Source organism: Rhinichthys klamathensis, unplaced genomic scaffold (genome assembly GCF_029890125.1).
Source record: "Rhinichthys klamathensis goyatoka isolate OS25496 unplaced genomic scaffold, OSU_Roscu_1.1 h1tg000357l_1, whole genome shotgun sequence".
NCBI classification, from domain to species: Eukaryota; Metazoa; Chordata; class Actinopteri; order Cypriniformes; family Leuciscidae; genus Rhinichthys; species Rhinichthys klamathensis.
The window spans coordinates 342,239-365,437 of NW_026606866.1; the positions used below are offsets into that span (position 1 = coordinate 342,239).

General features: G+C 47.1%; 1 protein-coding gene and 9 non-coding genes across 10 annotated transcripts; 3 read left to right on the plus strand and 7 right to left on the minus strand.

Annotated features, from left to right (window-relative positions):
* Window positions 1–1,715: 1,715 nt before the first annotated feature.
* Window positions 1,716–10,173, minus strand: LOC130069130 (uncharacterized). The gene is made up of 10 exons (XM_056232853.1): window positions 9,429–10,173; window positions 9,088–9,309; window positions 7,367–8,959; window positions 7,029–7,232; window positions 6,353–6,904; window positions 6,164–6,228; window positions 5,789–6,042; window positions 5,351–5,596; window positions 2,254–2,727; window positions 1,716–1,785 (listed from the first exon to the last, which is right to left on the minus strand). Exons 1-10 carry the CDS (start codon window positions 10,171–10,173, stop codon window positions 1,716–1,718), a joined length of 4,425 nt encoding a protein of 1,474 aa, XP_056088828.1.
* A 1,897-nt stretch (window positions 10,174–12,070) lies between these two features.
* Window positions 12,071–12,157, minus strand: trnay-gua (transfer RNA tyrosine (anticodon GUA)). The gene is given in 2 exon segments: window positions 12,071–12,106; window positions 12,121–12,157. It is a non-coding gene; the product is annotated as a tRNA-Tyr (tRNA).
* Window positions 12,158–12,755: 598 nt separating this feature from the next.
* On the plus strand, window positions 12,756–12,827 carry trnae-cuc (transfer RNA glutamic acid (anticodon CUC)). The gene has a single exon. It is a non-coding gene; the product is annotated as a tRNA-Glu (tRNA).
* Window positions 12,828–14,227: 1,400 nt separating this feature from the next.
* trnay-gua (transfer RNA tyrosine (anticodon GUA)) lies at window positions 14,228–14,314 on the minus strand. Its single transcript is given in 2 exon segments — window positions 14,228–14,263; window positions 14,278–14,314. It is a non-coding gene; the product is annotated as a tRNA-Tyr (tRNA).
* Window positions 14,315–14,912: 598 nt separating this feature from the next.
* On the plus strand, window positions 14,913–14,984 carry trnae-cuc (transfer RNA glutamic acid (anticodon CUC)). Its single transcript has one exon. It is a non-coding gene; the product is annotated as a tRNA-Glu (tRNA).
* Window positions 14,985–16,384: 1,400 nt separating this feature from the next.
* Window positions 16,385–16,471, minus strand: trnay-gua (transfer RNA tyrosine (anticodon GUA)). The gene is given in 2 exon segments: window positions 16,385–16,420; window positions 16,435–16,471. It is a non-coding gene; the product is annotated as a tRNA-Tyr (tRNA).
* A 1,241-nt stretch (window positions 16,472–17,712) lies between these two features.
* Window positions 17,713–17,799, minus strand: trnay-gua (transfer RNA tyrosine (anticodon GUA)). The gene is given in 2 exon segments: window positions 17,713–17,748; window positions 17,763–17,799. It is a non-coding gene; the product is annotated as a tRNA-Tyr (tRNA).
* Window positions 17,800–18,397: 598 nt separating this feature from the next.
* Window positions 18,398–18,469, plus strand: trnae-cuc (transfer RNA glutamic acid (anticodon CUC)). Its single transcript has one exon. It is a non-coding gene; the product is annotated as a tRNA-Glu (tRNA).
* Window positions 18,470–19,869: 1,400 nt separating this feature from the next.
* On the minus strand, window positions 19,870–19,956 carry trnay-gua (transfer RNA tyrosine (anticodon GUA)). The gene is given in 2 exon segments: window positions 19,870–19,905; window positions 19,920–19,956. It is a non-coding gene; the product is annotated as a tRNA-Tyr (tRNA).
* A 2,070-nt stretch (window positions 19,957–22,026) lies between these two features.
* Window positions 22,027–22,113, minus strand: trnay-gua (transfer RNA tyrosine (anticodon GUA)). The gene is given in 2 exon segments: window positions 22,027–22,062; window positions 22,077–22,113. It is a non-coding gene; the product is annotated as a tRNA-Tyr (tRNA).
* Window positions 22,114–23,199: the final 1,086 nt, after the last annotated feature.

Consider the following 23,199-nt stretch of genomic DNA (forward strand, 5'->3'; position numbering starts at 1 on the left):
TTCAGAGCAGAGCTGTTTACAGCATTTGCTCTCTTCTGTCTCACTATTTATTTATTTATTTATTTTCCCGGACTGTTCCGTTACTCTTAAGTGTAACAATTTGTACATCATTATTTTCATTACAACTGGTTTGAAGCCTTTTTCCTTCCATCACATGGTTAGTCTGCAGATTCAACTTAATATTATCATTATTGTCTCAGTCTTATCTCTACTGTTTCTCCAAAACAGATTATATTACTCAGTTCGTAAATTACACAGACAACCATTATAGCTACTTGCTTCAATACCCTTATTTTCTTAACATTAATAAAATAAAGCAGATATATCATCATTTCAATCATTATTTTATCAAAATCTAGAATTGTTCCCCATTCTGCTTAAAACATTCTTCATATCATGTTAATCCCTGTCAATCATACAATGCCTTATTTTATTCTAAAACTTTTCATATCATTTAAACAGTTAATTTGACTTCCATAAATTCTGTCAGACTATGTCTATTTTCATCACATATAGTTTTCTACTATATTTCTCCTTTCTTTTCCCTACATGCCAGTTCCTTCATTATCCTCTCCTTTCTTTTCTCAAACATGCCAGTTCCTTCATTATCTAACCAGTACATGATTGTTTGCACAATCCCCACACACACATGTCTCACACACCAACCTTTTGTTTTTTTCACTTCCCTCTTCCACCAAGTCTCACTTACAGTTCCCTCTATTTCACACAGACAGCCTTATTGCTTCTTGCTACTTCAATCCTTGTCATATAAATTTAAGTTCTATAGACATCTAATGTCATGCATCCATTTACTGGATGAAGAAGTAAAAACATTATTTCTCCTGGCAGTTCGACATTTTATCTTCAAGCCAACAATCCATTATCTGTTCACATTTTTTACACACATGTTGAACGCAGCCACAACAACCTTTTGTCCCGCTGCCCTGTTCCACTGATTCTCGCACACTCTTAGTCTATTTGTGCTCAGTGTTCCCTCCCTGGGGAAATCATGGTATTTTCTCAGTTTTTTTCAATATCTAAAACATACATTTCCCCCCATACTTTCCTAGTTCTACAGAAAACCGGTGTGTCAAATTTGGCATGCTTACTCTGAGATTTTCCCATACTGGCTGTTTTCTGTTCCCTGTGGATTTCTCTTCAACGCGCGTTTTCTCTAATCTGTTAGGCGTCCCCAACAGACCCGATTCTTTCTTTTAACCCAAATCGGTCGGGTTGCACTATTAGTGCCCTCCTAATTATGGTTTACCAAAAACAACTGTTCTGGTTCCCCCTAATTAGCCTCAGCACCTAAAAACAATTTGCTCCGTGGTGGAACAACTCATTTTCAGGTTACCTATCTGTTTGAAATCTCTTGATCTGTCACAGTTCTCACTTAATCCCAGATTATTTATCTGCTTGAAATTTCTTGTTCTGTTACAGACCTCAATTAATCTCAGATCACGTACCACAGAAACAGCCTTCAGCCAATATGGTTCAATTTCACTCTTCTCCCCAATTAAACTGAATTTAATTAACTTACCCAAAAGAAAATAAATTGAACTGTCTCTTACCAGAGATGCTTCTGTTGCCACCGGGTTCTTTCAATTGATTCCAGTGGAGTTTCTCCTGGCCCTGATAGCGGTCGGCCCCTCTCTCTGAAATTTACGAGGTAGAGCTGGAACTGCTCAGTCCAGGTGGCCAAACACCGTCCGCTCTCAGATCCAGAAGGCACTTCCAAGGAATCCCACTATTCTGACACCAATCTGTTGTGGCAAAAATTCATCTCTAACAAACATCACTGCGTAAGAGACACTCAGAGTCAAATTATATAAAATAGAAGTATTTATTCTTGCAAGAATAGGAGCAGTCTAATACACAGTTGTTACCCTGTGCAGAAGAGTGACACACCCCCAGACAGACTGAACTAGCTTTTATCTTAGTTTCAAGGCCTTCTTCCCCCCAGAGCCTTCCTCCCAGTAGTTTTCCATAGACGTCACTAGTTGGCCCACTAAGCTCCCCTGCACCAAATGGCCTTCTGACATCTAGGTCAGAGGTCCTTGTTCGTCTGTTCTCTGGAGTGTCTCCCTCTTCTGCCTCCCCAGGTACATAAACAGAATCTTCTCTCACTACAAGTGAGAGACACACATGTGACATTCTTTGAATCATCTATATTTAACTAAAGATCAATGAATATCATTAAAATTGCCACCACAGCACTTTCTGCAAAGAATGACGTCTGTCTTCCTAACATACTTTCTTGTCACTGTTCCAGCGCTCTCCCTCTTCTGTTTTCTCTTTCTATATTGCTGAGTGGAGTAAGGAACCGGTTGACTGGATGTCTGTGTCTGAGCTGATGGTGGCATAGCTGAAGGTAATGGGAGGTTGAAGAACATCACCTGTGAGCTACCAGGAACTGTAGGAAGCTGCACAGGTGGTAAAATGAAAGGGAGAGAGACAGTTGGTGCTGGTGCAATGACAGGAAGTCTTTGATGTGATGGTGGAGCCTGGAAGATGGCCTGAGGTTGCAACCTCCCTTTGAGTTTAGCCTCCCCAGCAGTATTTGGTGGCAGGATAAAAAGGTGTGGCTCTGACAAATTGCTGGAACAGAGAGTCGGTCCTCTCTGCATAGCAGCAGGAAGGTTCTCAGGTCCTGCCATGGGTGCTTCAGGGGCTTGGAGACCCTGTTTCAATATCTCCTGTTCCTGTGACTTACAACGCCTGCTGTACCTGGGAAAACATAAAGCAACCAATTTGAATAAACATTTAAGCAGTAATACAAAAGATGGTATGTTCAACTACTGTTTGATCATGACTATGATGCAACAGCAAGACACAGCTGAGATCACAGAGCAATTGATCTCACCCTTGTCTCGTGTATCATTGCTTTAGTAAAATGCCGCTGGTACGGTAGTAGCTGTTCGTTTGTGTGTTGGAAAGCTGTTAATGGAGATACGTTGTACTGATTATTGATTCTTGCAGTCTGTTGAAGACCATGTCGTGAGCAATAAATCTTATTTTTCATAATGGAGAAGAAAGCAGAAGTTGGACTCTTGTTGATTTGTTTCTAGCCAACAAGTCAAAGCAGCCATAGCTATATTACAGTTTTTTTCAGTCGCTAACAAGTATTTGTCCAAACAGTTGTCACATTTTCAAAACTCTAAACACAATTAGCACAGCATCGATCTTTTGTGGCCATACCATTCACACGTTATGTCGTTTTCACACAATATGCAGTCAGTGAACACATTTCCACAATGCTTACATTCTCTTAACAGACAAGCAATACCTCCCAACAAAATTATGGATTGTTTTTGTAGTATTTACAAATGTTACAGTAACACACACCATCCCACAATAGCAAAAACAATATTCCAAACCTTAGATATATTATAAAAACCTCTGCTTCTGCAATGATAAGTTCAAAAACAATATATCTCAGCTGATAATAATAAAAAAAATAATAATAATTGACCCCATGTAGTGAGAGATGCAGTGAGAGATGCAGTGAGAGATGCAGTGAGAGGTGCAGTGAGAGATGCAGTGAGAGATGCAGTGAGAGATGCAGTGAGTGATGCAGTGAGAGATGCAGTGAGAGATGCAGTGAGAGATGCAGTGAGTGATGCAGTGAGAGATGCAGTGAGAGATGCAGTGAGTGATGCAGTGAGAGATGCAGTGAGTGATGCAGTGAGAGATGCAGTGAGAGATGCAGTGAGAGGTGCAGTGAGTGATGCAGTGAGAGATGCAGTGAGAGATGCAGTGAGAGATGCAGTGAGTGATGCAGTGAGAGATGCAGTGAGAGATGCAGTGAGTGATGCAGTGAGAGATGCAGTGAGAGATGCAGTGAGTGATGCAGTGAGTGATGCAGTGAGAGATGCAGTGAGAGATGCAGTGAGTGATGCAGTGAGTGATGCAGTGAGTGATGCAGTGAGAGATGCAGTGAGTGATGCAGTGAGTGATGCAGTGAGTGATGCAGTGAGAGATGCAGTGAGAGATGCAGTGAGTGATGCAGTGAGAGATGCAGTGAGAGATGCAGTGAGTGATGCAGTGAGTGATGCAGTGAGAGATGCAGTGAGAGATGCAGTGAGAGATGCAGTGAGAGATGCAGTGAGTGATGCAGTGAGAGGTGCAGTGAGTGATGCAGTGAGTGATGCAGTGAGAGATGCAGTGAGTGATGCAGTGAGAGGTGCAGTGAGTGATGCAGTGAGAGATGCAGTGAGAGATGCAGTGAGAGATGCAGTGAGTGATGCAGTGAGAGATGCAGTGAGAGATGCAGTGAGTGATGCAGTGAGAGATGCAGTGAGAGGTGCAGTGAGTGATGCAGTGAGAGATGCAGTGAGAGATGCAGTGAGAGATGCAGTGAGTGATGCAGTGAGAGATGCAGTGAGAGATGCAGTGAGTGATGCAGTGAGTGATGCAGTGAGAGGTGCAGTGAGTGATGCAGTGAGAGATGCAGTGAGAGATGCAGTGAGTGATGCAGTGAGAGATGCAGTGAGTGATGCAGTGAGAGATGCAGTGAGTGATGCAGTGAGAGATGCAGTGAGAGATGCAGTGAGTGATGCAGTGAGTGATGCAGTGAGAGATGCAGTGAGAGATGCAGTGAGTGATGCAGTGAGAGATGCAGTGAGAGATGCAGTGAGAGATGCAGTGAGAGATGCAGTGAGTGATGCAGTGAGAGATGCAGTGAGAGATGCAGTGAGTGATGCAGTGAGAGATGCAGTGAGAGATGCAGTGAGAGATGCAGTGAGTGATGCAGTGAGAGGTGCAGTGAGAGGTGAAGGTGCAGAGAGAGGTGAAAAAAACTGATTTGCTTTTTACTGGAATGCTTTTGAATGTGAACAGTACGGTAAATGTGGACATAAAAGTCCCAACCAAGAAATTTAGTGTAAAAATGGGGGATTGCATTTTTTGCATGCAAATACCTGTAAAACTGACACATAAAAGTCTATGTAGTTTTTGTAATGTCAACAATAGCCATTATTTTGAAACCTGGTGTACTTTGATTGACTGCATGTACCTTGTGAAATGAAAACAAGTGTTATTCTTTGACAGAATAATTTCATTTTCAGATTTCCAGTGTTTTGGGAAATTTAGTGTGTAGAGAAAGATGTGTTCTATTTTGAAAGTTAGTATATATTTAACAAAATGTGTTTTTGAGAAGAAAATCATCCATTTGGCCAATTGTGTTTTGTTGGTGTGAGTCTGTGTTAAGAGTTTCGAAAAAGTATCTGAAGTATGGGTAAGCGCTTGTTGGCGATTGAAAAAAAAACTTTAAGACAACCACATAAAAGACTTTAACGCTTTGTGTGGCACTTCAATTTATGCTTAGCTGGAACAATGCTAATTTACTCACCATTGTGTGACTGTTGCAGTGTTAACTTCTGGGAGCTGGATGGTGGTCTCGCTCATCACCTTAGCATTGTTGAGGATGCACTCTCGGATGTGCTTGTAGGCACGCACCACCATTGTGAAGCGGGACACCCTCACTCCATCACACCGCACCACGTTTGGATAGAGGGCACAGAGCCTTGTGAAGATGGCCTCCACCACTCGGTTGCAGCTAGGCCACTGTGCAGGACTATGAGCCCCAACGAAACACCTGCAAATTACAGCAGAATACATATTCATTTCAATGTGTGATCTTACTCTGTTATTTTTCTTGTTTTTTTCCCCCTTTTCTAATCTGTCTGTTTTGTCTAATTTTTAATATCTGTGCATAGTTATGTTTTGTGGTTTGTTTTATACAAAATTTAAGACAATCAAGAACCTGTGTTTGCTAAATTTAACATACCTTTTGGTGCTCTCCACACCTGGTGCCACAATCTTCTTAGTGGCTCTGAATCGTCCCTGTTTTAGGGAGGTTTGGTGACGTCGTGGGTAAATGGTTTTCCTCTTGTCATACTCCCCCAATGCCTGCCATAGGGTGATGATCTTGACGCACTCTTCTCCAGTCAAGGCCAGACGGTGGTCTCTGAGGCTAACCAAGAACTCTGCCAAGTCCTGCACGGCTCCATACCCCCCAATATTATCAGGTCCAACAGAATCCTAAAATAAAAGATAATTAAGGAACTTTTGATAGCAGCAATGAATACAAATATTTACATGAAAGCACAGCAAACATAACTAAGATTTTGTTTACAGACGTAAATGTACACTGGGCCCTTACATCATGTGAAGTGTTCTCTTCAGATGTCAGAAGACCAGTTTCAGCTGATAATTGGTCCACTGGAACTACATGAAAAAGGCAAACATTCAGTTTAAATTTGTATTTTTGCCTTTCAATAAGACATATATACATAGAGGTGGTGATAATTGTTGTCACAATAACTCTATATAGATACTTTGGTAAACTCACAGCTATGTGCTCCAGGAAAGAGTCCTGGCTTTGAATGACTGTGCAGTGGGCTGGTGACAGAAGACGGAGGGACCACAGACAATGATGAAATGGAGCAGGTGACAGATGTCACTGGTGATGGAGGAACCACAGACGATGATGAAATGGAGCAGGTGACAGATGTCACTGGTGATGGAGGAACCACAGACGATGATGAAATGGAGCAGGTGACAGATGTCACTGGTGATGGAGGAACCACAGACAATGATGAAATGGAGCTGGTGACAGGAGATGTCACTGGTGATGGAGGAACCACAGACAATGATGAAATGGAGCTGGTGACAGGAGGGGTTGGAGATGATGCTGCAGACACTGATGCTTGTGAAGAGGCAACAGGTGTCCGTTCTGTGTCAAAGGTGGGGACAGTGATGTCCTGAAACTCCTCAAGTTCAGCATAACCTTCATCCACTTCTATACCAACCTCAGTGGTCTCGGACTCTTCAATGGCCAACTTGTAGTCCTGCAGAACTTTACCAGTTTGCTGGTAAAGGTATTCCACTCCAATAAGCTCACCTTTAAAATATTAAAACATTGAAAATTAGATAATATACCAGGATATTATATTATAATTCAGAGGTTAAATGGTATGTGTACACTTAAAAAAAAATGTGACCAAAAACAACAAATAGTTATCTACCAGTGTACTTTCTTGGCCCAACATAAGGGATGATTTTCTTGCCCATAACCTCCTCTGCAAGAGTATTGACAGCATGACGCAGAAGATGATTGTAGGAATGGGGCTGCTGCTCATCAGTTGTTGCTGCCACAGCCCGGTCCTCATTCCACCTTGCAAGTCCATCCAAAAGATACGCCTGGAAGAAGGTGTCACTCGCCAGCGTACCTGTAAATTAAAAAAATAAAAATAAGACCACACAAAAATGTCATATGGATACACAAATAGCTGTTCCCATAGTTATTTTAATATATAATTAAATCAAATCTTATTTTAATAATTCAGTTAAGTCACTTATTTACCTGGGATGAATCTGTTAAGGTGCAGGTGAAATGACTCAAGCGAAGTGGAACCTCTGGCACAGCGGTAGGTTGGCAGACGGTGCCCTCCCTTCACTACAGTGCCCGTCTGCATGTAGAGCTGCACACCAACAGGATCCTGGATGCAGGCCACATGCTTCCGCTGGGACTTCAATATCTCTCTCATCCGGGCTGAGTTTATTAGTGGGACTCCCATAGTGTCACGACCAGCATCTCCATCAAAGGCCTGAATATGGCTCTCAATCAGCGCCAGGGTGTCCTTGGTCCCGCGAGTGGTTCTCCTGCAATGTAGGGCTAGCTCGTTACGGCTGATACTGCGCAGCACATCAGCCTCGGATGTAGGTTTCCAGTTAGCTTCTAGCTCTGCATGCTTTGCCTTCTTCAGGGCCGTCAGGTCAACCTGGTCCCACATGAAAATACAGTGGCTGAGGCGACTCATAAATGTGGCATACAACTGATGAGAGTCAGTGGTGCAACCCACAGCAAACCTCCGCATGAAGTGCCATACATCCAAACGGATGATCATTTGCTCCCACTCTTCAAACATTCTTCTCAGAAGAGTGTTGCCACAGCAGTCTCGGTCGACGTACAGTATCTCGGGAGGAGCCACCCCAGCCACTCTGTATCTTTTAATGAGGCCTTCAATCATTGGCCCGAGACCAAAACCTTCACTGGCTGTGAGCACGGACATGATCACCTGTCCGTGCTCATTGCCAACATTGGTTGCCCAGGTAGCAGTGCCATGGCTGCGTCCAGCTAGTTTTCTGGCCACTTTTTTTGTTGAATCCAATTTTAAGATCCGACCATATTGCGATGTGATAGTGGCCTTGATCTCATCCAGCCTTTGCAGGACATCCTGGGCGTACACCTGCATCAGCCACCGATGCTTAGGGACAGAAGGCATTGAAGGAGCAGATTCAAATGTCACAGGCAGGATCAGGCTCGAAGTGACAGCACTGGCAATCCCCTTGCAATCTGTCAGATACTGGACTGTCTTTTGCAACCACACCTCAGTATGACGTTCCTGCAGCTTGCGCTGGATCTGGCTGCTGCTGTTTCCCAGCCCTCGCTGACGCATCAAACATACTACCTCGACGTCACATGCAAGTTTTGATGTAAGAATGCAAGGGAACTGCACCCTGTGGCCAATGTCGAGCTGGGAGACGATATCATGGCTCCAGCTGATGACCTTCCTCTTACATCTTCGGCAGGCCAGGTACTCAGATGCCACAAAGTATATCTTACCCAAGGCAAACACCTGCCTGATCTTTTGATGCAAGCCAGCTGAGGTCAGAAGGTCTTTCTGACAGTCTGGATGTGGACAGGTCAGCTTCACTTGCCACAGTTTTCGTGGCATCCAGAGCAGCAGGGGATGGCCAAAGTAGTTCTCTAAGGGAGGGCAATTACTGGTCTTCAGTGGAACCTGTGGAGGATACCACCAAAGTTTGTCCACCCTGCTAAAGATCAGCTCAGGATGGCCCTGTGCTGTCCACCTGAACAGGGCCTTGGAAATCCACCTCTGATCCACTTCAGGCAGAGTGTGTATCCATCCAGATGGAAGACAGACTCGTTGTGCTGGGGAAAAAAACAAAAAATGTAATAAATACAACAAATGCAAATTCACAATAACTTCCCTTAACTTTTTTATCCCTGGAATGGAACTTGAATATTTTGTTGCATATTTTAAATAAGTATAAACGTACATGCCAGATGTGCCATCTCAAACTTAGTTGCCTCTGCCAGCAGTGTGCTGTCATCTATCTCAATGGACACAGTCGGGCGAGTGAGGATAGCTGAGGTCCCTGTGGCTGCCTCAATGGACACAGTCGGGCGAGTGAGGGTGGCTGAGGTCCCTGTGGCTGCCTCAATGGACACAGTCGGGCGAGTGAGGGTGGCTGAGGGCCGCGTACGTGCCTGGGCCAAAGCTTCAAAACAAAACACAGAACAGATAAACATGACTACAGAACAATAAATCCTAAAATCCTACAAAGCAATAAATACTAAACACACCAAAAAAGTGTTATACAAATAAATGTTTGCTTACAAGGTGTGGATTTGACGGGGGAAACCAGCCTTTCAATGGTCTTGGTCAGGCTTTTCTGGTTAGGCAACTTCCTAAACAAGAGGGAGCGGAGAGAGGCGGTGGAAGTATGGGTGGAGGCAGCGTGCTGGGTGGTGGTTGTAGCGTGCTGGGTTGAGGCAGCGTGCTGGGAGGTGATGGTAGCGTGCTGGGTGGAGGCAGCGTGTTGGGTGGTGATAGCGTGCTGGGTGGTGGCAGCGTGCTGGGTGGTGGTAGTGTGCTGGCTGGTGGTAGCATGCTGGGTGGAGGTAGCGTGCTGGGTGGTGGCAGCGTGCTGGAGAGCTTTCCCAGCATATTGCTCTTCCTTCATGGCAATGGCAATTCTGCCAGAAGGAAAAAGCTCAAAATACTCCCTGAAACTCTCTTTGTTGTGGGCATGTTCTTGGGAGTCTTTGCTGCCTCCTGTGGGGTCCCTCTTCATAGCTGCCACCAAGTAAGCTGCATTCCCCAGGGCATTTTCAGCCACCCACTTGAATGTTTGCCCTCGAAATACACCAAACTGGATTTCAAAGAAACCCAGCAGGTGCTTTCTGTTAGCTAGATCTCCGTGGTGCTGACTTAAGCTTTTCTTGGCCTTGTCCAGCACTATGTCAGGGGACAGGGGTCTTGTGTACGGCTTTCCTTTGTTGGCCTCCTTCACCTTTGCCGCTTCCATTGTATCAGTCAGATTCAGGCTGCCATCAGCTCGTCTCCTGAAGCGAGGTTCCATCTAAATAAATAAAAAAGTTTGAAGATATAAAGACTTTAGAGAAAGAAACAGACAAACACATTTGGTAACACATTAGTTAATACAGCCGTGCATATTACATTACTATATTTACTCATGATCACCTTGTAATGTTGATTATATATTATGCTTTGTGTGTCTATATTTTTCTACCTTGTAATGTTGATTATATATTATGCTTTGTGTGTCTATATTTTTCTACCTTGTAATGTTGATTATATATTATGCTTTGTGTGTCTATATTTTTCTACCTTGTAATGTTGATTATATATTATGCTTTGTGTGTCTATATTTTTCTACCTTGTAATGTTGATTATATATTATGCTTTGTGTGTCTATATTTTTCTACCTTGTAATGTTGATTATATATTATGCTTTGTGTGTCTATATTTTTCTACCTTGTAATGTTGATTATATATTATGCTTTGTGTGTCTATATTTTTCTACCTTGTAATATTGATTATATATTATGCTTTGTGTGTCTATATTTTTCTAACAGGCTTAAAATGTTGATTTACATATCAGAATCTCAGAATGATCCCAGAGTAAGAGGTCATTTTTTCAATAATTATTATACCATTATTATACCATTGTTATACCACTACTTTCCCCTCTTTTAAATCCTTTGCTCTATTACAAGTAACAGTTAAATGCAATGCATTCAAAATGTTAGCCTACTTAACGTTAGCTAAAACAAGTTAGTTTAGCATCAAAATATAGTAAAAGTACTAAAAGTAGAAGCATAATGTACACTATATTACAGTAATTGAATTATAATTAGTGATGCCTTAGTGTGTAACAATCATTTTAATGTTGCAACTGGTAAAGCTGTAGTAAACTGTAACGTTATATGCTTTGTTCTGCTTGGTCGCTTTATCTATAAATACATTTTTTAATTATATTTTGTATTAATTACTTGAATTATTAGCTAGTCTGAGACACAGGTTATTCATATAAAACAACTATATATTTGGCACTTCACTTTTATTGACAAAAGACTGACTTACTTTGCGAATTTTGATCCGAAGTTAATCAATGAATGTTATCCTCTTCTCCGGTCCCAATTCGCAAGTCTCTGGGGGGGAGGTGACTCTTGACGTTTATTGGTCAATTCTTGGTTAGTTACTAGGCTGAATCATGGTAGCGATGAGAGCCGCGATTGGCCATAAGCGTACGAATCTTGGTTGCAGCAGGGAACGTGATTGGCTGTCATAACCAAGAATAGTACGAATCTTGGTTGCAGCAGGGAACGTGATTGGCTGTCATAACCAAGAATAACCACGATTTACAGGCGGCATGAAGCGCCACTGGCCCACCGATCAGGTGTCCTTGAGCTTACACGGGACCTGTTGGTGTTCGACTGGGCAGAGGCCTGTCATGACATCTACTCTTTCTCATGCCATTAACAGGCCTCGAGCCAACGTCAGGAAGGGGTCCGATGAGGGGCCTGCTATAAAAACCTTTGAGATGGAGGCTTCACATATTGGGGATCTCGGTTGCTTTGTTTTCATGGCAAGTTGTGGTGTTGTTAGGATATTCCTACAGAGCCTGTGACAGTTTCTCAGCGGAAGAACTGGGATCCAGAGTCAGAGACGTCTCCTCTCCTGGAGGAAAATACAAGCCATAGTGGTCTTGCTGGGAAATGTGATAGAGTCCCACAGCCGGGCTTGAGGGGAAGGGCTCAACAGACCTTCCCTGGTTGTCTAGTGGTTAGGATTTGGTGCTCTCACCGCCGCGGCCCAGGTTCGGTTCCCGGTCAGGGAACGAGCTTTTGCCCTCCAGCGGCGGACGTGATTGCAAAATGGCGGACTACGAAAACAAACGCTGATGGCCTCGTCGAGAAGCACGGCCAAATAAATGTTTGCATGTGAAAAAGAACTCCTTCGAGCCGGAGTCGAACCAGCGACCTAAGGATTGCCAATTTGCCTCCTACAGTCCTCCGCTCTACCAGCTGAGCTATCGAAGGCACGCTGGTTGGGGACAAAACCTCAACCTATCAGGTTGCTGAAGCTCCGCCGCTGGCTAAAAGTGCTACTAGCACAGACAGACGTGCTGGCTGTTTCGATAAGTGAAGTAAAGGCAAACCCAGCTTCCCATACCGGGAGCCGAATCCGGGCAGCCTGGGTGAAAACTAGGAATCCTGACTGCTAGAGCATATGGGATCTTCCTCCCGCCTGGAGCAGGCCTTTTGGCTTTTAGTGTTTGACCGCCCCCTTTAAGAACATGGGAATGATCAGAAGGGATTGTTTACTGAATTCAATTTCATCAGGCTCACCGGAGGGAGCTCTCATTTGCCTTGCCCAGGGGGTTCAGTTTCCTCCCATTCCTGCGTTGGCATAACAGACACTGTAAACTGGTCGTAAAGCAAGGTCCTTGTGACAGTACTCATGCAATGCATTTGAAAAGACGCATGGTATTGTATGGTAACCGCAATCCCACTGACAAAGCAGCCTATTGTTGGACTGTCAATTTTCTCCTGGAGGAAAATACAAGCCCTAGTGGTCTTGCTGGGAAATGTGGTAGAGTCCCACAGCCGGGCTTGAGGGGAAGGACTCAACAGACCTTCCCTGGTGGTCTAGTGGTTAGGATTCGGCGCTCTCACCGCCGCAGCCCGGGTTCGATTCCCGGTCAGGGAATGAGCTTTTGCCCTCCAGCGGCGGTCGTGATTGCAAAATGGCGGACAACGAAATCAAGTGCTGATGGCCTCGTTGAGAAGCACTGCCAAAGAAATGTTTGTGCGTGAAAATGAACTCCTTCGAGCCGGAGTCGAACCAGTGACCTAAGGATTGCCAACTTGCCTCCTATCGAAGGCACTCTGGTCAAGGACAGAACCTCAACCTATCAGGTTGCTGAAGCTCCGCCGCTGGCTAAAAGTGCTACTAGCACAGACAGACGTGCTGGCTGTTTCGATAAGTGAAGCAAAGGCAACCCCAGCTTCCCATACCGGAAGTCAAACCCGGGCCGCCGCTAGACCATACGGGATCTTCCTCCCGCCTGGAGCAGGCCTTTTGGCTTTTAGTGTGTGACCGCCCCCTTTAAGAACATGGGAATGATCCGTAGGGATTGTTTACTGAATTCAATTTCATCAGGCTCACCGGAGGGAGCTCTCATTTGCCTTGCCCAGGGGGTTCAGTTTCCTCCCATTCCTGCGTTGGCATAACAGACACTGTAAACTGGTCGTAAAGCAAGGTCCTTGTGACAGTACTCATGCAATGCATTTGAAAAGACGCATGGTATTGTATGGTAACCGTAATCCCACTGACAAAGCAGCCTATTGTTGGACTGTCAATTTTTAATATTAATCAACCAATCCAATAATAAGAATAACAAAAACTACGGGCTAATAAAACGGAATAATAAAATGGCTATGGGCTGACAGCGAAGCAAAAGAGGCAGAGTGAGCCAGCCAGGAGTCAAACCTAGAATCTTCTGATCCGTAGTCAGACGCGTTATCCATTGCGCCACTGGCCCACCGATCAGCTGTCCTTGAGCTTACACGGGACCTGTTGGTGTTCGACTGGGCAGAGGCCTGTCATGACATCTACTCTTTCTCATGCCATTAACAGGCCTCGAGCCAACGTCAGGAAGGGGTCCGATGAGGGGCCTGCTATAAAAACCTTCGAGATGGAGGCTTCACATATTGGGGATCTCGGTTGCTTTGTTTTCATGGCAAGTTGTGGTGTTGTTAGGATATTCCTACAGAGCCTGTGACAGTTTCTCAGCGGAAGAACTGGGATCCAGGGTCAGAGACGTCTCCTCTCCTGGAGGAAAATACAAGCCATAGTGGTCTTGCTGGGAAATGTGATAGAGTCCCACAGCTGGGCTTGAGGGGAAGGGCTCAACAGACCTTCCCTGGTTGTCTAGTTGTTAGGATTTGGCGCTCTCACCGCCGCGGCCCAGGTTCGGTTCCCGGTCAGGGAACGAGCTTTTGCCCTCCAGCGGCGGACGTGATTGCAAAATGGCGGACTACGAAAACAAATGCTGATTTCCTCGCCGAGAAGCACGGCCAAATAAATGTTTGCATGTGAAAAAGAACTCCTTCGAGCCGGAGTCGAACCAGCGACCTAAGGATTGCCAATTTGCCTCCTACAGTCCTCCGCTCTACCAGCTGAGCTATCGAAGGCACGCTGGTTGGGGACAGAACCTCAACCTATCAGGTTGCTGAAGCTCCGCCGCTGGCTAAAAGTGCTACTAGCACAGACAGACGTGCTGGCTGTTTCGATAAGTGAAGTAAAGGCAAACCCAGCTTCCCATACCGGGAGCCGAATCCGGGCCGCCTGGGTGAAAACTAGGAATCCTGACTGCTAGACCATATGGGATCTTCCTCCCGCCCTGAGCAGGCCTTTTGGCTTTTAGTGTGTGACCGCCCCCTTTAAGAACATGGGAATGATCCGAAGGGATTGTTTACTGAATTCAATTTCATCAGCCTCACCGGAGGGAGCTCTCATTTGCCTTGCCCAGGGGGTTCAGTTTCCTCCCATTCCTGCGTTGGCATAACAGACACTGTAAACTGGTCGTAAAGCAAGGTCCTTGTGACAGTACTCATGCAATGCATTTGAAAAGACGCATGGTATTGTATGGTAACCGTAATCCCACTGACAAAGCAGCCTATTGTTGGACTGTCAATTTTCTCCTGGAGGAAAATACAAGCCCTAGTGGTCTTGCTGGGAAATGTGGTAGAGTCCCACAGCCGGGCTTGAGGGGAAGGACTCAACAGACCTTCCCTGGTGGTCTAGTGGTTAGGATTCGGCGCTCTCACCGCCGCGGCCCGGGTTCGATTCCCGGTCAGGGAATGAGCTTTTGCCCTCCAGCGGCGGTCGTGATTGCAAAATGGCGGACAACGAAATCAAGTGCTGATGGCCTCGTCGAGAAGCACTGCCAAAGAAATGTTTGCGCGTGAAAATGAACTCCTTCGAGCCTGAGTCGAACCAGTGACCTAAGGATTGCCAACTTGCCTCCTATCGAAGGCACTCTGGTCAGGGACAGAACCTCAACCTATCAGGTTGCTGAAGCTCCGCCGCTGGCTAAAAGTGCTACTAGCACAGACAGACGTGCTGGCTGTTTCGATAAGTGAAGCAAAGGCAACCCCAGCTTCCCATACCGGAAGTCAAACCCGGGCCGCCGCTAGACCATATGGGATCTTCCTCCCGCCTGGAGCAGGCCTTTTGGCTTTTAGTGTGTGACCGCCCCCTTTAAGAACATGGGAATGATCCGTAGGGATTGTTTACTGAATTCAATTTCATCAGGCTCACCGGAGGGAGCTCTCATTTGCCTTGCCCAGGGGGTTCAGTTTCCTCCCATTCCTGCGTTGGCATAACAGACACTGTAAACTGGTCGTAAAGCAAGGTCCTTGTGACAGTACTCATGCAATGCATTTGAAAAGACGCATGGTATTGTATGGTAACCGTAATCCCACTGACAAAGCAGCCTATTGTTGGACTGTCAATTTTTAATATTAATCAACCAATCCAATAATAAGAATAACAAAAACTACGGGCTAATAAAACGGAATAATAAAATGGCTATGGGCTGACAGCGAAGCAAAAGAGGCAGAGCGAGCCAGCCAGGAGTCAAACCTAGAATCTTCTGATCCGTAGTCAGACGCGTTATCCATTGCGCCACTGGCCCACCGATCAGCTGTCCTTGAGCTTACACGGGACCTGTTGGTGTTCGACTGGGCAGAGGCCTGTCATGACATCTACTCTTTCTCATGCCATTAACAGGCCTCGAGCCAACGTCAGGAAGGGGTCCGATGAGGGGCCTGCTATAAAAACCTTCGAGATGGAGGCTTCACATATTGGGGATCTCGGTTGCTTTGTTTTCATGGCAAGTTGTGGTGTTGTTAGGATATTCCTACAGAGCCTGTGACAGTTTCTCAGCGGAAGAACTGGGATCCAGGGTCAGAGACGTCTCCTCTCCTGGAGGAAAATACAAGCCATAGTGGTCTTGCTGGGAAATGTGATAGAGTCCCACAGCCGGGCTTGAGGGGAAGGGCTCAACAGACCTTCCCTGGTTGTCTAGTGGTTAGGATTTGGCGCTCTCACCGCCGCAACCCAGGTTCGGTTCCCGGTCAGCGAACGAGCTTTTGCCCTCCAGCGGCGGACGTGATTGCAAAATGGCGGACTACGAAAACAAACGCTGATGGCCTCGTCGAGAAGCACGGCCAAATAAATGTTTGCATGTGAAAAAGAACTCCTTCGAGCCGGAGTCGAACCAGCGACCTAAGGATTGCCAATTTGCCTCCTACAGTCCTCCGCTCTACCAGCTGAGCTATCGAAGGCACGCTGGTTGGGGACAGAACCTCAACCTATCAGGTTGCTGAAGCTCCGCCGCTGGCTAAAAGTGCTACTAGCACAGACAGACGTGTTGGCTGTTTCGATAAGTGAAGTAAAGGCAAACCCAGCTTCCCATACCGGGAGACGAATCCGGGCCGCCTGGGTAAAAACTAGGAATCCTGACTGCTAGACCATATGGGATCTTCCTCCCGCCCTGAGCAGGCCTTTTGGCTTTTAGTGTGTGACCGCCCCCTTTAAGAACATGGGAATGATCCGAAGGGATTGTTTACTGAATTCAATTTCATCAGGCTCACCGGAGGGAGCTCTCATTTGCCTTGCCCAGGGGGTTCAGTTTCCTCCCATTCCTGCGTTGGCATAACAGACACTGTAAACTGGTCGTAAAGCAAGGTCCTTGTGACAGTACTCATGCAATGCATTTGAAAAGACGCATGGTATTGTATGGTAACCGTAATCCCACTGACAAAGCAGCCTATTGTTGGACTGTCAATTTTTAATATTAATCAACCAATCCAATAATAATAATAACAAAAACTACTGGCTAATAAAACGGAATAATAAAATGGCTATGGGCTGACAGCGAAGCAAAAGAGGCAGAGCGAGCCAGCCAGGAGTTGAACCTAGAATCTTAGTCTGACGCGTTATCCATTGCGCCACTGGCCCACCGATCAGGTGTCCTTGAGCTTACACGGGACCTGTTGGTGTTCGACTGGGCAGAGGCCTGTCATGACATCTACTCTTTCTCATGCCATTAACAGGCCTCGAGCCAACGTCAGGAAGGGGTCCGATGAGGGGCCTGCTATAAAAACCTTTGAGATGGAGGCTTCACATATTGGGGATCTCGGTTGCTTTGTTTTCATGGCAAGTTGTGGTGTTGTTAGGATATTCCTACAGAGCCTGTGACAGTTTCTCAGCTGAAGAACTGGGATCCAGGGTCAGAGACGTCTCCTCTCCTGGAGGAAAATACAAGCCATAGTGGTCTTGCTGGGAAATGTGATAGAGTCCCACAGCTGGGCTTGAGGGGAAGGGCTCAACAGACCTTCCCTGGTTGTCTAGTTGTTAGGATTTGGCGCTCTCACCGCCGCGGCCCAGGTTCGGTTCCCGGTCAGGGAACGAGCTTTTGCCCTCCAGCGGCGGACGTGATTGGAAAATGGCGGACTACGAAAACAAATGCTGATTTCCTCGCCGAGAAGCACGGCCAAATAAATGTTTGCATGTGAAAAAGAACTCCTTCGAGCCGGAGTCGAACCAGCGACCTAAGGATTGCCAATTTGCCTCCTACAGTCCTCCGCTCTACCAGCTGAGCTATCGAAGGCACGCTGGTTGGGGACAGAACCTCAACCTATCAGGTTGCTGAAGCTCCGCCGCTGGCTAAAAGTGCTACTAGCACAGACAGACGTGCTGGCTGTTTCGATAAGTGAAGTAAAGGCAAACCCAGCTTCCCATACCGGGAGCCGAATCCGGGCCGCCTGGGTGAAAACTAGGAATCCTGACTGCTAGACCATATGGGATCTTCCTCCCGCCCTGAGCAGGCCTTTTGGCTTTTAGTGTGTGACCGCCCCCTTTAAGAACATGGGAATGATCCGAAGGGATTGTTTACTGAATTCAATTTCATCAGGCTCACCGGAGGGAGCTCTCATTTGCCTTGCCCAGGGGGTTCAGTTTCCTCCCATTCCTGCGTTGGCATAACAGACACTGTAAACTGGTCGTAAAGCAAGGTCCTTGTGACAGTACTCATGCAATGCATTTGAAAAGACGCATGGTATTGTATGGTAACCGTAATCCCACTGACAAAGCAGCCTATTGTTGGACTGTCAATTTTCTCCTGGAGGAAAATACAAGCCCTAGTGGTCTTGCTGGGAAATGTGGTAGAGTCCCACAGCCGGGCTTGAGGGGAAGGACTCAACAGACCTTCCCTGGTGGTCTAGTGGTTAGGATTCGGCGCTCTCACCGCCGCGGCCCGGGTTCGATTCCCGGTCAGGGAATGAGCTTTTGCCCTCCAGCGGCGGTCGTGATTGCAAAATGGCGGACAACGAAATCAAGTGCTGATGGCCTCGTCGAGAAGCACTGCCAAAGAAATGTTTGCGCGTGAAAATGAACTCCTTCGAGCCTGAGTCGAACCAGTGACCTAAGGATTGCCAACTTGCCTCCTATCGAAGGCACTCTGGTCAGGGACAGAACCTCAACCTATCAGGTTGCTGAAGCTCCGCCGCTGGCTAAAAGTGCTACTAGCACAGACAGACGTGCTGGCTGTTTCGATAAGTGAAGCAAAGGCAACCCCAGCTTCCCATACCGGAAGTCAAACCCGGGCCGCCGCTAGACCATACGGGATCTTCCTCCCGCCTGGAGCAGGCCTTTTGGCTTTTAGTGTGTGACCGCCCCCTTTAAGAACATGGGAATGATCCGTAGGGATTGTTTACTGAATTCAATTTCATCAGGCTCACCGGAGGGAGCTCTCATTTGCCTTGCCCAGGGGGTTCAGTTTCCTCCCATTCCTGCGTTGGCATAACAGACACTGTAAACTGGTCGTAAAGCAAGGTCCTTGTGACAGTACTCATGCAATGCATTTGAAAAGACGCATGGTATTGTATGGTAACCGTAATCCCACTGACAAAGCAGCCTATTGTTGGACTGTCAATTTTTAATATTAATCAACCAATCCAATAATAAGAATAACAAAAACTACGGGCTAATAAAACGGAATAATAAAATGGCTATGGGCTGACAGCGAAGCAAAAGAGGCAGAGCGAGCCAGCCAGGAGTCAAACCTAGAATCTTCTGATCCGTAGTCAGACGCGTTATCCATTGCGCCACTGGCCCACCGATCAGCTGTCCTTGAGCTTACACGGGACCTGTTGGTGTTCGACTGGGCAGAGGCCTGTCATGACATCTACTCTTTCTCATGCCATTAACAGGCCTCGAGCCAACGTCAGGAAGGGGTCCGATGAGGGGCCTGCTATAAAAACCTTCGAGATGGAGGCTTCACATATTGGGGATCTCGGTTGCTTTGTTTTCATGGCAAGTTGTGGTGTTGTTAGGATATTCCTACAGAGCCTGTGACAGTTTCTCAGCGGAAGAACTGGGATCCAGGGTCAGAGACGTCTCCTCTCCTGGAGGAAAATACAAGCCATAGTGGTCTTGCTGGGAAATGTGATAGAGTCCCACAGCCGGGCTTGAGGGGAAGGGCTCAACAGACCTTCCCTGGTTGTCTAGTGGTTAGGATTTGGCGCTCTCACCGCCGCAACCCAGGTTCGGTTCCCGGTCAGCGAACGAGCTTTTGCCCTCCAGCGGCGGACGTGATTGCAAAATGGCGGACTACGAAAACAAACGCTGATGGCCTCGCCGAGAAGCACGGCCAAATAAATGTTTGCATGTGAAAAAGAACTCCTTCGAGCCGGAGTCGAACCAGCGACCTAAGGATTGCCAATTTGCCTCCTACAGTCCTCCGCTCTACCAGCTGAGCTATCGAAGGCACGCTGGTTGGGGACAGAACCTCAACCTATCAGGTTGCTGAAGCTCCGCCGCTGGCTAAAAGTGCTACTAGCACAGACAGACGTGTTGGCTGTTTCGATAAGTGAAGTAAAGGCAAACCCAGCTTCCCATACCGGGAGCCGAATCCGGGCCGCCTGGGTGAAAACTAGGAATCCTGACTGCTAGACCATATGGGATCTTCCTCCCGCCCTGAGCAGGCCTTTTGGCTTTTAGTGTGTGACCGCCCCCTTTAAGAACATGGGAATGATCCGAAGGGATTGTTTACTGAATTCAATTTCATCAGGCTCACCGGAGGGAGCTCTCATTTGCCTTGCCCAGGGGGTTCAGTTTCCTCCCATTCCTGCATTGGCATAACAGACACTGTAAACTGGTCGTAAAGCAAGGTCCTTGTGACAGTACTCATGCAATGCATTTGAAAAGACGCATGGTATTGTATGGTAACCGTAATCCCACTGACAAAGCAGCCTATTGTTGGACTGTCAATTTTCTCCTGGAGGAAAATACAAGCCCTAGTGGTCTTGCTGGGAAATGTGGTAGAGTCCCACAGCCGGGCTTGAGGGGAAGGACTCAACAGACCTTCTCTGGTGGTCTAGTGGTTAGGATTCGGCACTCTCACCGCCGCGGCCCGGGTTCGATTCCCGGTCAGGGAATGAGCTTTTGCCCTCCAGCGGCGGTCGTGATTGCAAAATGGCGGACAACGAAATCAAGTGCTGATGGCCTCGTCGAGAAGCACTGCCAAAGAAATGTTTGCGCGTGAAAATGAACTCCTTCGAGCCGGAGTCGAACCAGTGACCTAAGGATTGCCAACTTGCCTCCTATCGAAGGCACTCTGGTCAGGGACAGAACCTCAACCTATCAGGTTGCTGAAGCTCCGCCGCTGGCTAAAAGTGCTACTAGCACAGACAGACGTGCTGGCTGTTTCGATAAGTGAAGCAAAGGCAACCCCAGCTTCCCATACCGGAAGTCAAACCCGGGCCGCCGCTAGACCATATGGGATCTTCCTCCCGCCTGGAGCAGGCCTTTTGGCTTTTAGTGTGTGACCGCCCCCTTTAAGAACATGGGAATGATCCGTAGGGATTGTTTACTGAATTCAATTTCATCAGGCTCACCGGAGGGAGCTCTCATTTGCCTTGCCTAGGGGGTTCAGTTTCCTCCCATTCCTGCGTTGGCATAACAGACACTGTAAACTGGTCGTAAAGCAAGGTCCTTGTGACAGTACTCATGCAATGCATTTGAAAAGACGCATGGTATTGTATGGTAACCGTAATCCCACTGACAAAGCAGCCTATTGTTGGACTGTCAATTTTTAATATTAATCAACCAATCCAATAATAAGAATAACAAAAACTACGGGCTAATAAAACGGAATAATAAAATGGCTATGGGCTGACAGCGAAGCAAAAGAGGCAGAGTGAGCCAGCCAGGAGTCAAACCTAGAATCTTCTGATCCGTAGTCAGACGCGTTATCCATTGCGCCACTGGCCCACCGATCAGCTGTCCTCGAGCTTACACGGGACCTGTTGGTGTTCGACTGGGCAGAGGCCTGTCATGACATCTACTCTTTCTCATGCCATTAACAGGCCTCGAGCCAACGTCAGGAAGGGGTCCGATGAGGGGCCTGCTATAAAAACCTTCGAGATGGAGGCTTCACATATTGGGGATCTCGGTTGCTTTGTTTTCATGGCAAGTTGTGGTGTTGTTAGGATATTCCTACAGAGCCTGTGACAGTTTCTCAGCGGAAGAACTGGGATCCAGGGTCAGAGACGTCTCCTCTCCTGGAGGAAAATACAAGCCATAGTGGTCTTGCTGGGAAATGTGATAGAGTCCCACAGCTGGGCTTGAGGGGAAGGGCTCAACAGAACTTCCCTGGTTGTCTAGTTGTTAGGATTTGGCGCTCTCACCGCCGCGGCCCAGGTTCGGTTCCCGGTCAGGGAACGAGCTTTTGCCCTCCAGCGGCGGACGTGATTGCAAAATGGCGGACTACGAAAACAAATGCTGATTTCCTCGCCGAGAAGCACGGCCAAATAAATGTTTGCATGTGAAAAAGAACTCCTTCGAGCCGGAGTCGAACCAGCGACCTAAGGATTGCCAATTTGCCTCCTACAGTCCTCCGCTCTACCAGCTGAGCTATCGAAGGCACGCTGGTTGGGGACAGAACCTCAACCTATCAGGTTGCTGAAGCTCCGCCGCTGGCTAAAAGTGCTACTAGCACAGACAGACGTGCTGGCTGTTTCGATAAGTGAAGTAAAGGCAAACCCAGCTTCCCATACCGGGAGCCGAATCCGGGCCGCCTGGGTGAAAACTAGGAATCCTGACTGCTAGACCATATGGGATCTTCCTCCCGCCCTGAGCAGGCCTTTTGGCTTTTAGTGTGTGACCGCCCCCTTTAAGAACATGGGAATGATCCGAAGGGATTGTTTACTGAATTCAATTTCATCAGGCTCACCGGAGGGAGCTCTCATTTGCCTTGCCCAGGGGGTTCAGTTTCCTCCCATTCCTGCGTTGGCATAACAGACACTGTAAACTGGTCGTAAAGCAAGGTCCTTGTGACAGTACTCATGCAATGCATTTGAAAAGACGCATGGTATTGTATGGTAACCGTAATCCCACTGACAAAGCAGCCTATTGTTGGACTGTCAATTTTCTCCTGGAGGAAAATACAAGCCCTAGTGGTCTTGCTGGGAAATGTGGTAGAGTCCCACAGCCGGGCTTGAGGGGAAGGACTCAACAGACCTTCTCTGGTGGTCTAGTGGTTAGGATTCGGCACTCTCACCGCCGCGGCCCGGGTTCGATTCCCGGTCAGGGAATGAGCTTTTGCCCTCCAGCGGCGGTCGTGATTGCAAAATGGCGGACAACGAAATCAAGTGCTGATGGCCTCGTCGAGAAGCACTGCCAAAGAAATGTTTGCGCGTGAAAATGAACTCCTTCGAGCCGGAGTCGAACCAGTGACCTAAGGATTGCCAACTTGCCTCCTATCGAAGGCACTCTGGTCAGGGACAGAACCTCAACCTATCAGGTTGCTGAAGCTCCGCCGCTGGCTAAAAGTGCTACTAGCACAGACAGACGTGCTGGCTGTTTCGATAAGTGAAGCAAAGGCAACCCCAGCTTCCCATACCGGAAGTCAAACCCGGGCCGCCGCTAGACCATATGGGATCTTCCTCCCGCCTGGAGCAGGCCTTTTGGCTTTTAGTGTGTGACCGCCCCCTTTAAGAACATGGGAATG

Excerpts from the sequence above, each read along its gene's own strand:
- LOC130069130 (XM_056232853.1), bottom strand. The coding sequence starts at position 10,173 with ATGGAACCTCGCTTCAGGAGACGAGCTGATGGCAGCCTGAATCTGACT. Across the intron at positions 9,310-9,428 it reads CCCCGTCAAATCCACACCTT|CTTTGGCCCAGGCACGTACG; the intron begins GTAAGCAAACAT and ends TTTGTTTTGAAG. Across the intron at positions 6,905-7,028 it reads TGGGCCAAGAAAGTACACTG|GTGAGCTTATTGGAGTGGAA; the intron begins GTAGATAACTAT and ends AATATTTTAAAG.